The following is a 14,006-nucleotide window of genomic DNA, read 5'->3' as shown; positions in this document are numbered from 1 at the left end:
GTGAGGTCCCTGACAAAGAACAATCCAACCAAGACCTTAACGGTGGAACACGCGGACGAAGTTACTTCGAACTCAACGGCTGTGAAGGCGGATGAAGGCTGCAACAAATCCATCAGCTCCAATCGTCGTGGTTTCCATGCCATTGGAATCAGTTGGTTGATTTGTGAAGTATCGTATGCTTCTTGGAGTGCAACATCAAGTACCCGTTAAACAAATACACACACAGGCGTCTTCACTCTGTGGGCCACTTCAGAATGAAGACCATCATCCTCAACCTCGAGGGATAGCCATGACGACGACGATCAGGTTCTCATGTGTGCAGAGACTCAACAAGGAGACAATCCCACTGATTCTAGTGCTATTGTGAGTGTTCTGTTCCCCTTGACATTCCAGATTGTTGTTGGAGATGAGCATAACTACTCAGTCATCTGCAGGTAAGAAGAAAGTTATATTTGTGTAAGAGGGTTTCGTCTTTTATGTTACTGTGTAGGCTAATTAAAATGGCTTCTTTGTTATGTTATACTTGGGAATGCTTCTTTGTTATGTTAAACGCTGAGAAAGTTTTGCGTTAGCAGCTTGTTGTGGTTAGGGGGTGATAAGGGGATGTTACGAACCAGTTGGGATAGTTGTTATGACTTTGGTGTATCTGGAAGATTTGTATGCGCGGGGTTTTGGGGCAGAAGGCAGGAGAGAAAGTCAGAGGATGGACCAGGTGCTGTGAGTCCGCTAACGGGGTCGGAACCCCAGGAGGGCGTTCAGCGAGGAGAGGAGACGGAGATGGACTCGTGTGGAGCGTCTGGTCGACCACTGTTGTTGGTCCCAGGCGACCGGTCGAGGTGGTCCGAAGGGTCGCAGGGTGAAGAAGAAGGGTCTTGAGCTCCAACTGTTTGTGCACGAAGAGATTGAACTTTGATAAGTGTGGCACCTTTTATTTTCCTTTTATACTTTACTCTCTATTAATTATTTAGTTCCAGTAATATCTATAAACTGTAAATCATTTAATCGTATCTGGTGTATTGTCTGTTATTTGGGCGGGGTGGGGTACATCACACAGCATCCACACAAATTAATTACCCTGTTTGCCGGGGCCGAGGGCTGTTTCCCTAGATGACAGCGAGCCGAGCGACCCTGAGGGTGGCCAGGGGGGCTACATTTGAATGTCGCCATTCTATTCTATTAACTTTGATTTGTAAAGCATTTACAAGTTCCATGCTCACCTTTCTTCTTCCAACCATTCCTGGTCTCTCCTAATCTTACTTCCTGTGTCTTCTCTTTTTTGACTTTCTGTGTTCACTTTTCATAATTTTTTCTATGTCATTTCAACTAATTCAAACGCCCTAGAATAGCAATTGAATTGTACACAGTTGAACCAAAATAGCATGAGTCTGGACCAAAAAATATTTGAAAGAAGCTGGAAAATAGTGGACTTTTATATGGTTGAGAGCCTGAGAAGATCTTAATGAGGAACAGTACATGCATCACTGCTGGGATCAACTGAAACCCAACTAATATAGATAGATTACCAGTGCTGGGAAATTGAAGCAAGCAGCACTAATACAGTGTTAAACAGAGTTAACCTTTCCACTTGAATGTTTCTTATCAGACATTTGATGCTGCAAGTCTTGCTGTTGTGTCATTTTAATATCTTATTTCATAACCCAGCATCCATTTGCATCTCTATTGCAGGAAATTGAGCATAGTGTAGATATCCACTGAACTTCTGTTACTTTCAGGTCAGGTTGTTTGCAAGTAATAATAATGCAGTTTTCATGTCAGTGTCAAGCAGACATCAATACTGCAAGTGTGACACTTCCAATTCACACCACAGCTTCCTAATGGCTCCTATGGGTGCAACTGTTCATTTTCTTAACTATGGCAATTATGAACAACAGATCTGCACTTAGATTATAATGGAATTCTCTTACTTATGACTGGAAAATGATCAGTACTTCATCAGTCAGTATGAGATTAAACATCTGGACCAGAGGTGAAAGGCCGGCGCTGATCTCAGTGCAGTGAGACTTCACGCTCATTATACATGCCGTAGTACTGAGCCATTATTCCCTGCATCTTAACATTGTTCACTTACTTCAATCCCTCTAACTAAAATTCCTTTATTGAAATGTAGTGCAAGTTGATAACAAGAATTGTTAAGATAGGTTACTGAATATGGCACTAACTGGGTGAGGAAAGGACAACTGCTTTCTCCTTGTGAGGATGTAAGGGAGAATAGGCAAGCCTTCTTTCCGGCAAGTCACATCTTTTGATATATGAGTAGTGTTAGGTATAGCCATGAATTTTGCAAATCACCACCATTTCCGGTAGAGTTCCACTTTATGTTGCTAGTAATGGCATTTGTGACTCCTGGTCTGACTGAACACTTATCAAAGCTTGAAGGAGAGATGACAGAAGGAGGAAATCTTTCAACTTCGCAAGAATATAAATGACCTGCTCAGTTAGACAGAAAAGCAACAAGCAGAATGTTCCCAGAGAAATATGATATAATGCTGTAACAACAAGGGAATATAAAATAAATGTTTGAAAATTGGGAAGTGTGGAGAATAAAGGCACTTTTTCTGAAAAGGGAGCAAGACAGCTATAAAGGATGTCTAAAAACGTAAACAAAATATTTTCCTTTATTAGCTATGGCATAGGTGGGATAGTGAACCTATAGCGCATTTGCCTAGGATGGCATCTGAAACACATTTGTTGGTAGGTAGCATGCATTGTCACCCATGATTCTTTAAACCCCACCCATAATAAGAAGATACATAAGGATTATCTTTACTGCTGAATGAAGTGCCTCAGTGACTATTGTCCGGTAGTACTTACATTCACTATGATGAAGTGCTTTGAGAGGTTAATGAGAAACAAATCAACTCCTGCCTGAGAAGCATCTTAGATCCACTCCAATTTGCCTATCATCACAACAGGTCAACAGCAGATGCCATTTCATTGGCTCGTCACTCAATCCTAGAATATCTGGACAGCAAAGATGCATACATCAGGATGCTGTTCATTGACTGCAGGTTGGCAAATCATCCCCTCAAAGCTAGTCAATAAGTTTGAAGACCTTGGCCTCCATACCTCTTTGTGCAACGGGATCCTGGATTTCCTCCCTTGCAGACCCCAATCAGTTCAGATTGGCAACAACATCTCCTCCACAATTTCCTTCAGCACAGCTGCACCAGAAGGCTGTGTGCATACCCCCCTGCTCCATTCGCTTTATGCTTATGACTGTCAGACTCTGCACAGCTCCAACGCCATATTTAAGTTTGCTGATGACACCACTGTTGTTGGCCAGATCAAAAGTAGTGACAAATCAGCATATAGGACGGAGATAGGAAATCTGGCTGAGTGGTGGCACAACAAGCTCTCACTCAATGTCAACAAAGCTAAGGAATTGATTATTGACTTCAGGAGGAGGAAACCAGAAGTCCATGAGCCAGTGCTCATCAGGGGATCAGAGGTGAAGAAGATCAGCAACTTTAAATTCCTCGGTGTTATCATTTCAGAGGATCTGTCCTGGGTCCTGCACTTAAGTCAGATTACGAAGAAAGCACCGCAGCACCTCTATTTTCTTAAACGTTTGCAAAGATTTGGCAATGTTATATAAAACTTTAACAAACATCTAGAGGTATATGGTGGAGAATATATTGACCATCATGGCCTAGTATGGAAACACCAATGCTCTTGAGTGGAAAAGTCAATAAAAAATAGTGGACATGGCCCAGTCCATCACAGATAAAGACCTCCCCACCATTGAGCACGTCTAAATGGAGTGCTGTCGTAGAAAAGCAGCATCTGTAATAAAGATTCCCGCCATCCAGGCCATGCTATCTTTTTGCTGCTGCCACCAGGAAGAAGGTACAAGAGTTTCAGGGCCCAGACCATCAGGTTCTGGAACAGTTATTACCCCTCAACCATTAGGCTCAAACCAGAGAGAATAACTTCACTCAACTTCACTCGCCCGATCACTGAACTATTCCCACAACCAATAGACTCACTTTTAGGGACTCTATATCTCATGTTCTCAATATTTATTTATGTATTACTATTATCTCTTTTTGTACTTGCATAGTTTGTTGTCTTTTGCACAGTGGTTGTAGCTTGTGATGTTTGGTGCCATCTTTCATTGATTTGACTGTGTTTTTTTGTAGTTATTGTGACTGCCCACAAGGAAATGAATTTCAGGGTTGTACATGATGACATATATGTTCTTTGATTATAACGTTACATTGAACTTCAAGCTCTTTGGACTTTGAATAATACAACCGAAGAGCAGTGAGATGCTCTCCTAGGAAATGTCTCACGTCAGCTTGGTGCCAGCTAGCCAGTTGTGAGAGCACCTGATGTTGGATGACATGTTTTGAAATCCTCGCAGTCTTAGGGTAGACATTAGTATTTGGATAGTAAACAGTTGGACCGGTTGCATTGGCTTCACTCTGCTTATATTTTTCCTTCTGTCATTTGTAAGTGATAATATTCAGGTGCTTTATGAAGCTTATTGTCTCCATGAATATTTTTCAATTGTTTTTTTTAAAGATTAAAGTTAGTAAATTTTGAACAGGTTTTCTAAAATGTTTCATTTATTTCAATATGTTTCAGTTACACTTTATTAAGAGAAAAACAATGTGACACAATAATAACGAACAAGACTAATCCTTCCTCTTTAAAAAAAGTTTATAATTATTGTTACTAATTTATCAATTTATGATCATCTTTGCTCAAAATTACCTGGCAGAGAATATAGGAGCAGGAAGGTAATGTTAAAACTTCAAACAATCCTCAAAAGGTCACATCTTCAGTACAGAGCAGTGTAGAGTTCTGTCACCACATTGTACTGGAGAGAGTACAGAGGAAGCTTCTGAGGATGCCGGCAGATTGAAAAATTCTAGCTATGAGGGAAGATCGGATAGTTTAGGTTTGTTTTCAGTAGAACATATGAAAGGTATAGATAGGGCATATGCAAGAAGGCATTTTCCACTGAGTTTGGGTGATACTAGAACTAGAGGTTATGGGTTAAGGATGAAAGGTGAAAGGTGAAATATTTAAGGGAACGTGAGGGGGAACGTCATCGTTCAGAGGGTGGTGAGAGTGTGGAATGAGCTGCCAGTGAAAGTAGTGGATGTGGATTTGATTTCAAAGTTAAAGATAAAGTTGGATAGGTACATGGATGGTAGGGGTATGGAGGGCTATAGTCCCAGTGCAGGTCGATGGGACTAGGCAGAATAATAGTTTGGCATTTACACGATGAGCCAAAGGACCTGTTTCTATGCTATACTGTTCTATAACTCTACGACTAACAGAGAAATTTTGAAGGGAGACTAAGCAAAGGTGCATAATATTTTCCAATGGAGCTAGGTGAATGTGAAATGTCATGTATTTAAAGTAGTTGCTAGAAGAATTGAAAGGGAGATGGAGAAAGTTTAATTTCCACTAGGAGGATGTTAGATATCTGGAACTCACTGCTGAAAGCAGTACTATAGACAGAAGCCCTGCATGTGTAGTTTCAAGCTATGGATCAAGTGCTGGAAGTGTGGGATTAGATTAGGTAGCTTTTAGTATGATCACCACTGACGTCTTACTGGCATGAAATGGTAGTCCTACCAAATAATCCTTTTGCTGCTCAACCAGTTAACCTGAAATAGCTTTGGTGCTGTGAAAGGTAAAGGGTCATGGGCCCCATGCTGCAAATTTCATCTGTCATACATACATGAAAATATACAGTGATGAGCCTTATGTGTGTCTAGTTAAATCAGGGAGGATTGTATTGGATAGCCCACAACTGCCACCACACTTCCAGCATTTGATCCATAGCCCGAAACTACACATCCAAGGCTTCTGCCTCTACCACTGCTAACCCACAAGTCTTTGGAGTGTGGTACGATACTGGAACAGTCAGAGGAGAAGAAGAGTAAGAACGTACAATCTCCTTATAGCATGGAGCTCAAGCTTTGGTTCTCTTTAAAGACACTATTTTCTTTCCTTTGTGTGTTGCGGGGTGGGGAGCTGAGCGGGTGCTACTCTGGTGGGATAGGTCTAGGAGATGTGGCCGTTGAATACCAAACACTGCCGACACTGGAAATCTGAAATAAAAGGAAATGCTGAAAACACTCAGTGGGTCAAGTAGTATCTGTGGATAGATAAAGCAAGTTAATATTTCAGACCAATTTCCTTTGATCAAAACTCCATTATGATGCTGAGTATTTCAGCATTTTTCTGGTTTTATTTTAGATAATTTAGGGTATTTAATTTAGTTGGCTTCCTACTCTGGAATTGGTGATTGTTGTAGGAGCAGTGTAGAGAGTTGTTCTGTGAGTTTTCAATAGCTGATCAGTAAAACAGCTTAACTTAATATTCTGGGTAACACCCTTAAGTAGCTTTAATATTCTAAATAGCGGATGTAGGAAATCTAACAAATTAGCAATGTAATTAATGACCAAAAGTATGCAATTGAATTTCTCAATGTGAAGTGGTACAGAAATGATTGCTGTTATGTTTTACTCTGGAACAAATGATTTTCAGTCGCTTTGCTCTGGAAAAAAAAGTGTCATGAAATTAAATTTCTAGGTCATAATCTTTTTCTCTCACACCTTTAATCAAAAATATTTTGGTATTGGACACTTTGATTATTGAGAACAAGCTGTATAAATTGATTTAGAATCCAAGTGAGTGCTTCTAAAATCCGAATGCTGGGACTAGATGGCAAAGGAGTTCATTTCTGTCCAAAAAGATTCTCTATCTTGTTCTTTATAAATCAAATGGAGTCCCTTACTACTTGCATATTCCTCCTGTTCCGTGAAACAGTGCATTACTGTTCGTTGCCTTGCTTCAAAGCATAACAGAGAGCGCGGTTAAGTAGTGGAAGGGGAATTCTTTGAATAGGTAATTGTATTTAATTGGAAATTTGAACACAGATGATTGGAAATGAACCAGGAACAATTCCCTTTGATGTTTCTTTTCTTCAGTAATTTAACCAGATATTGTTCTTTTAAGTATTCTTTTGAACATGGTGATGGCTTTTAATCTATTATTAATCATCTAAATTAACCAAAACAAATGATAGAAGATAGCAGTCAAAGTTCCTGTTGAATTGATGGTTACTTGCTTTGTTTCTAAATTATTCTGATTGTTTTAAAACAATAGAGCTGGAAATAAATTTGCAAAATGATCTATGCAGAATGCATTTGTATTCAATAATTTGCCATTTTAATGAGGCACTAACAGTCCAATACGAAGGATGTGTTTTATGTGATATGCTAACCTGATACTCTGTGACTGGATTTTAAAGATAGATAGATTGGGGTTTTCTTAGTGTGTTGACAACAGTTCTGCAGCAAATTAAGTTTCAGCTTCATAATCTTTGAGAGACATTCTTGAACTGAAAAAACCCACAAAATTCTGGATGTTAAGGAATAAACAGTCGACATTTTCACGCCGAGCCACTTTCATCAGGATATCTGATGAAGGGTCTCGGGCTGAAACGTTGACTGCTTATTCCTTTCCATCGATGCTGCCTGACCTGCTGAGTTCCTCCAGAATTTTGTGTGTGTTATCCTGGATTTGCAGCATCTGCAGAATCTCTTGCGCACATTATGAAGAAGTATTGAGTGGGAATCCTCCCCATTTTGGAGCCTGGGGCTATGATATTCTATTGTGCATGACATGCACTCGCTTACAATGACAATTCTTCCCTGATCTTTTATTCCTTTTGTAAAGAATAAAGATCACAAATTATGGTTGTAGGGAAAAGTGGTGTTAAGAAGAACCTGCTCTCAGGGAGACCAACACCTTGGACTTCCTCCGGCTAATACTGAACGGCCTTAAATACTCTGATAGGACCTGGTCCAGGGTTCCAGGCCCATATCATTTGTGACTGTGTGTGTGTATGGTTAAAAGTTAGTTGCACAATATCAATCATGTATAATATGCTGACACAATAGACTGCAGGTACTAGAATTTTGAGCAGCACACACAATTCTGAAGGAACTCAGTGGGCCAGCTAGAATCTTTGGATGAAAATGACCAATTGATCTTTCAGATGGCAACCCCTTCATCTGCACTCTTCATCACCACATCTAATATGCTAATCAGCATCCTTGGACATGCCCTACAGTTTCTTTGTGTGTCCCTCTCATTAACTTACACCGGTGCCAAGCCTTATGGGTCCTAATGCCCTTCTCTTGGACAACATTGGTGTCGTGGAGAGGGGAGACTTGCAGCATGGGCAGCTGCTGGTCTTCCATACAACCTTGCCCAGGCCTGCGCCCTGGAAACCTTCTACGGCGCAAATTCATGGTCTCATGAGGTTAACGGATGCCTATCATTAACTTAGGTAGCCAGGAACTAATTTCTGCAATTAGTATTCTGGCATATAAACTGCCCAATTACACTAGATGCTTGGGCTCTAGATAAAATTAATTCATATAACCATAAACATGTTAAAGCATAGCCTTGGCCATCTGAGGAAAAGAATATTTGAAGACAATACCTTAAACATGGCACTAAATTCACAGTTTACCCAAGATTAGTAATCCTTGCCTTCTTATATGCTAGAAGGTGAGCTACCTATATTAGACACCTCAAAACATTGGAGATATATCACCAATGTAGATATTGTGAGAACCTCCAAATCCATTAGTAAGGAAAATGAACGTCCATTGGCATCCTTTCCCAAGCCAACATCTTCAACGGTAGGCTCAATTACACTCAGTCAGCTCTTTTGGCCTCATTGATTTGTACCTTCAACATCAAACCCCAAAAACCAGTGCTCCACTACAATCTCCTCATGGCAATAAATTTACGGAAGGACAAAGAAAATATCTCGATTGTTTACAAAGTCTTTTTAGAAAAAATGTTATATCCTCATTGACTGTGAGAATCCCTGCCCTGTGAGCTCTCAAAATGGAGACGAAACATTTATTGTATTGTTTACAGATACAGCGTGGAAACAGGCCCTTGGAGCCCACAAGCCCACCCAATTACAGCCAAGTGAACAATTAACCACATAACCCATTCATCTTTGGAATGTGGGAGGAAACCTGATCACCTGGAGGAAACCCATGGGGTCATGGAGAGAATGTCCAAACTCCTTAGAGGCTGTGATGGGAACATCTGGGAAGGCATCAAAAACCTAGATTTTATTATTCAAAGATTCACAGAAACCAAGCAAAAACATTGGATGGAATATCGTATCAACCAAATTACTCAAATACCCTGTTATGCACTCCCTGCTCCAACTGTAGCAGAGTCTGTTTATCCCACAGGGATAGTAACACTGACCAGACTTCAAAAGAAAAGGACTTCAATGACTAAAAATATGTGATAGAAATACAATGGATTCCAGTTAATTGAAACATATTGGGACCTATACGTTTTGGCTCAATTGAGCGGCTGCCCCAATTAGTCGAAGTTATGGAAATAGTTAAAAAGGAAAATAAAGACAAACTGAGTAACAAAGTACTTATTTAAATGAATCACAGAACATATTAGAACACCAGCAATAGCACTACAGTACTATAAAACTGTGTATTAGTTCCTAATAATTATTGATGGAGGAATTCATCCAGTGTACATAGTGACATCGAGTGCAGATAATGGACTGCCTTTGTATAATGCTATCAATGATTTCATCCTCCAAATCTTCATTTTAATTGTAATTATTAAGAAGATTGTCAATACCTTTGAATTTCATTTAGTTTCATGCAGTTTCATTTTGACTCCTGGTCATTTCTGGCATTTCCAAGCCTGAATGCTTGAAACTGCAGTGAGCAAAACAGTTCTGAATTGTCTCACTGCTTATTTCTCGCCAGCCATCAGTGACAGAGATCACTGCTTTTTGAACACAAACGCATGCAACTGAAGATACTTAAAAACTGTTCGCTCTAAGCACGGTGCAGTGCCCAATGGCCACACAAATGCGTGGGACTGACCCTTGTTAGAACTGGTTCGGCAAGACTCCTACCCCAATTACCAAATAAATGAAGGGAATTCCGGCAATTTTTTTGAATAATTTTTGTTCTTTAAGAATTGTCCCAAATAAGTGGCTGGCATAATTAACAGATGGCCCAATTAACTGACATCCACTGTATATTTTTTTTTCAAATGTGATTTAACCATTATTTTAAATCTTGAAGGAATATTTGCTAATATGCTTTCAGGAATAAGATATAATTTATCAAGTTGGTTGGCAAATACATAAATACAGATACAGTGGATTCCAGTTAATTGGGCCATCGGTTAATTGGGCTAGCCACTTACTTGGGACAATTCTTAAAGAACAAAAACTAATCAAGAAAATAACCAGGATTCCCTTCATTTATCTGGGACATTATGCCACTTAATTGGGACTGGAGAATGTTGCTGAAAAGTTTTTAACTAGCATCTGTCACCTACACTGGTATGGCCATGAGACACTACACCATGCTTAGAGTGAAAAGTTTTTAAATATCGTGAGTTGAGTGTGTTTGTGTTCAAAAAGCAATGACTTTTATCACTGATAATTGGCGAGAAATAAGCAGTAAGACAATACAGAACTTTTTTACTCACGACAGTTTTAAGCATTCATGTTTGGAGATGCCAGAAACGGCTGGGAGTGAAAATGAAAGGATTTTACTACTACAACAAATTAGGAACTACAAAGAATTTGAAGGAATCGACAATCATCTTGAAATTTACAACGAAAATGTAAGTCATTGAAAGCATTGTATGAAGGTAGTCCATTATCTGCACTGATTTTTGTTCATTTACATGGCAGTATACACTGGATTGATTCCTCCATCAATAACTATTAGGAACAAATACAGTTTTATAGTACTACAGTTGCATTGGTAGTGTTCTAATATGTTCCGTATTTCATTTAAATACCTACATAATTTGTTACTCAGTTAAATGGTAGCTTGTCTTTTTTATACCTTTTTAATTATTTCCATGAAACTTCTGATAATTGGGGCAGCCACTTAACTGGGCCAAAATGTACTGATTCTGACGGGCCCCCATTAACCAAAATCCCCTCTATTCCCAGATTACGAATGTCCATCCATATGAATGAGTGTTTAGGTGATTTGTGTGGGTGGATTCGCAGCTGCTGCATGGCTGCAGGCAATTTCTGCTGCCTGGGATTGTTACCCCTGGCTGCCTTTGTGATTTTTGAGCTGTCTGGATAACGAACAGCTCACAGGAATGGAGCCCAGCTATAACCTGCAGAAGACATATATGTTTTGGAGACTGGTCAATCTAATTTAAAAAAGATAATGTAAAATAACTGAGGAGCCTCATGGTTTTGTTTGCAGTTATCAAAACAGACAAAGTGCTGGAGGAACACCTCATATTCAATCTTGGTAGTTACCAACCTGACAACATGAACATCATTTTCTCTAGTTTCTGGTAACCACTCTCCTCTGCCCAACACCCCCCCCCTCACATTTTCTCTTGTTCCTGTGGCCCCATTATCCCTTCCCTTTCCACTTTCCTACCTTCATGACCTGCCTGTCACCATCACCTTCCCCCCCCGTAGGTTCCCCACCTCCTTCCGTTTCTTCCATGGTTTTCTGTCTTCTCTTGTTAGATTCCTTCTTCAGCCTTTTGCCTTCCCCATCAATCACTTCCAAGCTTCTTATATCATAAACACACGAGATTCTGCAGAAACTAGCCATCTTGAGCAACACACACACAAAACGATGGAGGAACTCATCAAATCAGGCAGCATCTACGGAAACATTGACAATTTACTCTCCTCCATAGTTGCTGCCTGACTTGCTGACTTCTTCCGGTATTTTGTGTGTGGTTATTACACCTTTCCCCCCGTCCCACCTCCTGCCTTCCCCCTTCACCTGGATTTACCTTTCGCTTGCCAGGTCTTTGCCTCTACTATCTCCCACTCTTTCATTCCATTTTCTGCCCCCCTCCTTTCCAGTCCTGATGAAGAGCTTCGGCCTAAAGTGTCAACTGTTCATTTCCCTCTATAGATACCGCCTGACCCCCTGAGTTCCTCCAGCATTTTACGCATGTTGATCCAGTCTCTCTTGTGTCTCTGCCTTTGTTTGCAGTTGTATGGATAGACAGTGAAAGTGCCGTGCCATTGCCATGATGGAGATATTAATCTATTGAATGCTTTGTTAAAATATTGGGGATGGGAATTGTTGAAAATGCTTTAAGCATTTACACACTAATATTCAGAGAGTAAAGTCAAGGTCATTCAGACTATTCTGTGTTAATGTTCATTCAATCCTATGCTCAAAGGAAAATGAGCTAATTTAAAAAGGCAGATATAATATTGTCCAGCTGATCATTCGAGGGAAGGGTGAAATTAAAGGGGGAATGTAGGTCCTGGGGGAGTGCTGTCTGTTCAAAGTCATCCTCCAGTATAATGAGAAAGGTCTTGCGGAAAAATATTGATTGTAAAATAATCAAATTTATCACTCCCATAAAAGCTACCGTGCCCAGTCTTCTTGTTTCTAGGTCACATTATGGTGATGATGATAGAATAGTGAGCCATTTGATCACAGTTTGAGTTGCGTCTTAACTCTGACTTGATTGCTCATTAAGACTGTTGATTCTGGTATAATATGATACCTTTGGTGTCTGCTCGATCCCCTATGTTGTCCTGTGGTTGGCATAATTAAGGATTTACATGAAGTTTTAATTTGCAAACTCCAGTGTTGCTGATCTACAAGGCACAGTGCTTCCCTCTGCCAATCACTTAATTCGGATGTATCAGCTCCTGCTCAACATTTCCTTCAGAAATACATTTTTGAGATTAATTAATTGTTAGGAAAGGGGCATTTAATTTTTCCTCCATTGTTCAATGGTACAACACACCATTCAAACAGTTAATTCTCTCTCTATTAATGAAGTAACTGGATATCACTGTTCCCGCTAAGCTGTGCGTGTGTGTGGTTGCACAGTAACTGAAGTGCTCCCACGTAGATAGTCTTGTTGCTGGGCAGCTGGAATTTTCTTTTATATCATGTTAATGTAAGTTTGAAATTATGTTAATATAGTTTAGAGATCTATGTTAATATAATTGTGAAATACCCTATAAATTATGTGTTAATAAGTATAATCCTTACATTTTCTAAAATAATAAACATACCATGTGCCATCACTTTGTAACATTCTAGAGCTTAGATGTATTTATATCATCAGTGTTTCAAGTTACAATATTGTTACAAATTGTAACATTAATCACAGAATGGAAGTCGGTAGCTCATTGTTAATAAACTGCTGGCCGATGCCGTCTAGTCAAAATGTTTTACTTTTGCCATTGTGCCTCTTAATTGTTTTGACTTTCTGACATAATTTACTTGTGTTGTGAGTTGTGGTTTGTGTTTGTTTGATGTGCATATTGCAAAAAAAAACATTTAAAGTGCCGCACAGTTTTCAGGCCGTGTAAAAATTTCCTGCTCAGAGCAATGGTTGGTTGCGTAGCTGTAAAAAAAATTGGAGGGAACTTTGCTGTATATCTAATGGTTTATCCTAATTTTATAGTATAAATGTGCTCAGAAACCTTGCTGTCGAGCAGTCGCTTCATTGAGAAGTCCAAACTTTGGTTCAAGGCACAAAAGTATATGTCTGCATTGACAGCTGAAGCATTAATGTTGAACAAATGTTTAATTCCACCGAGAGGACCACAACCTTGTTGTTGGGTTTGGAGGCTTGTGTGCCTCAATGACTCAGGGAGCTATGTTGGCTGGAATCAGGACTTTATAAATTGACTCTTGGTAGGGTCACCCATGCCAAACAGGTGAAAGGGTAGAGGACAGACCAAGAGTAGTCCACCGGTCCTCCAGTTTAGGGGTTCAGCTCAGGGCTAACAACCCTGAATGGTAAAACAAAACTGTTATGGAAACAGCAATGAGGAACTCTTCTACATGTGAGTGCGATTGGTATTCCTGACTCTCCACCTGGGACCTGTGTGACTGACTGTGGTGAAAACTGAGAGGAAGCTACTGGCATTATGAAGGAAGCCCTGAACAACACCAGAGATAGAGGACTGTCATTGC

The 14,006-nt window shown here is 39.9% G+C and overlaps 1 protein-coding gene across 1 annotated transcript in view; it reads left to right on the top strand.

The window, feature by feature from the left end:
* The first annotated feature begins 312 nt into the window (after positions 1–312).
* Positions 313–14,006, top strand: part of si:dkey-192p21.6 (uncharacterized protein LOC565246 homolog) — a 355,495-nt gene continuing 341,801 nt past the window's right edge. The window contains 1 exon segment of the mRNA XM_063070659.1: positions 313–434. Coding sequence (XP_062926729.1) covers positions 313–434 — 122 coding nt within the window.

Source organism: Mobula hypostoma, chromosome 18 (assembly GCF_963921235.1).
Source record: "Mobula hypostoma chromosome 18, sMobHyp1.1, whole genome shotgun sequence".
NCBI classification, from domain to species: domain Eukaryota; kingdom Metazoa; phylum Chordata; class Chondrichthyes; order Myliobatiformes; family Myliobatidae; genus Mobula; species Mobula hypostoma.
This window is presented reverse-complemented; position numbering and strand designations above follow the sequence as displayed.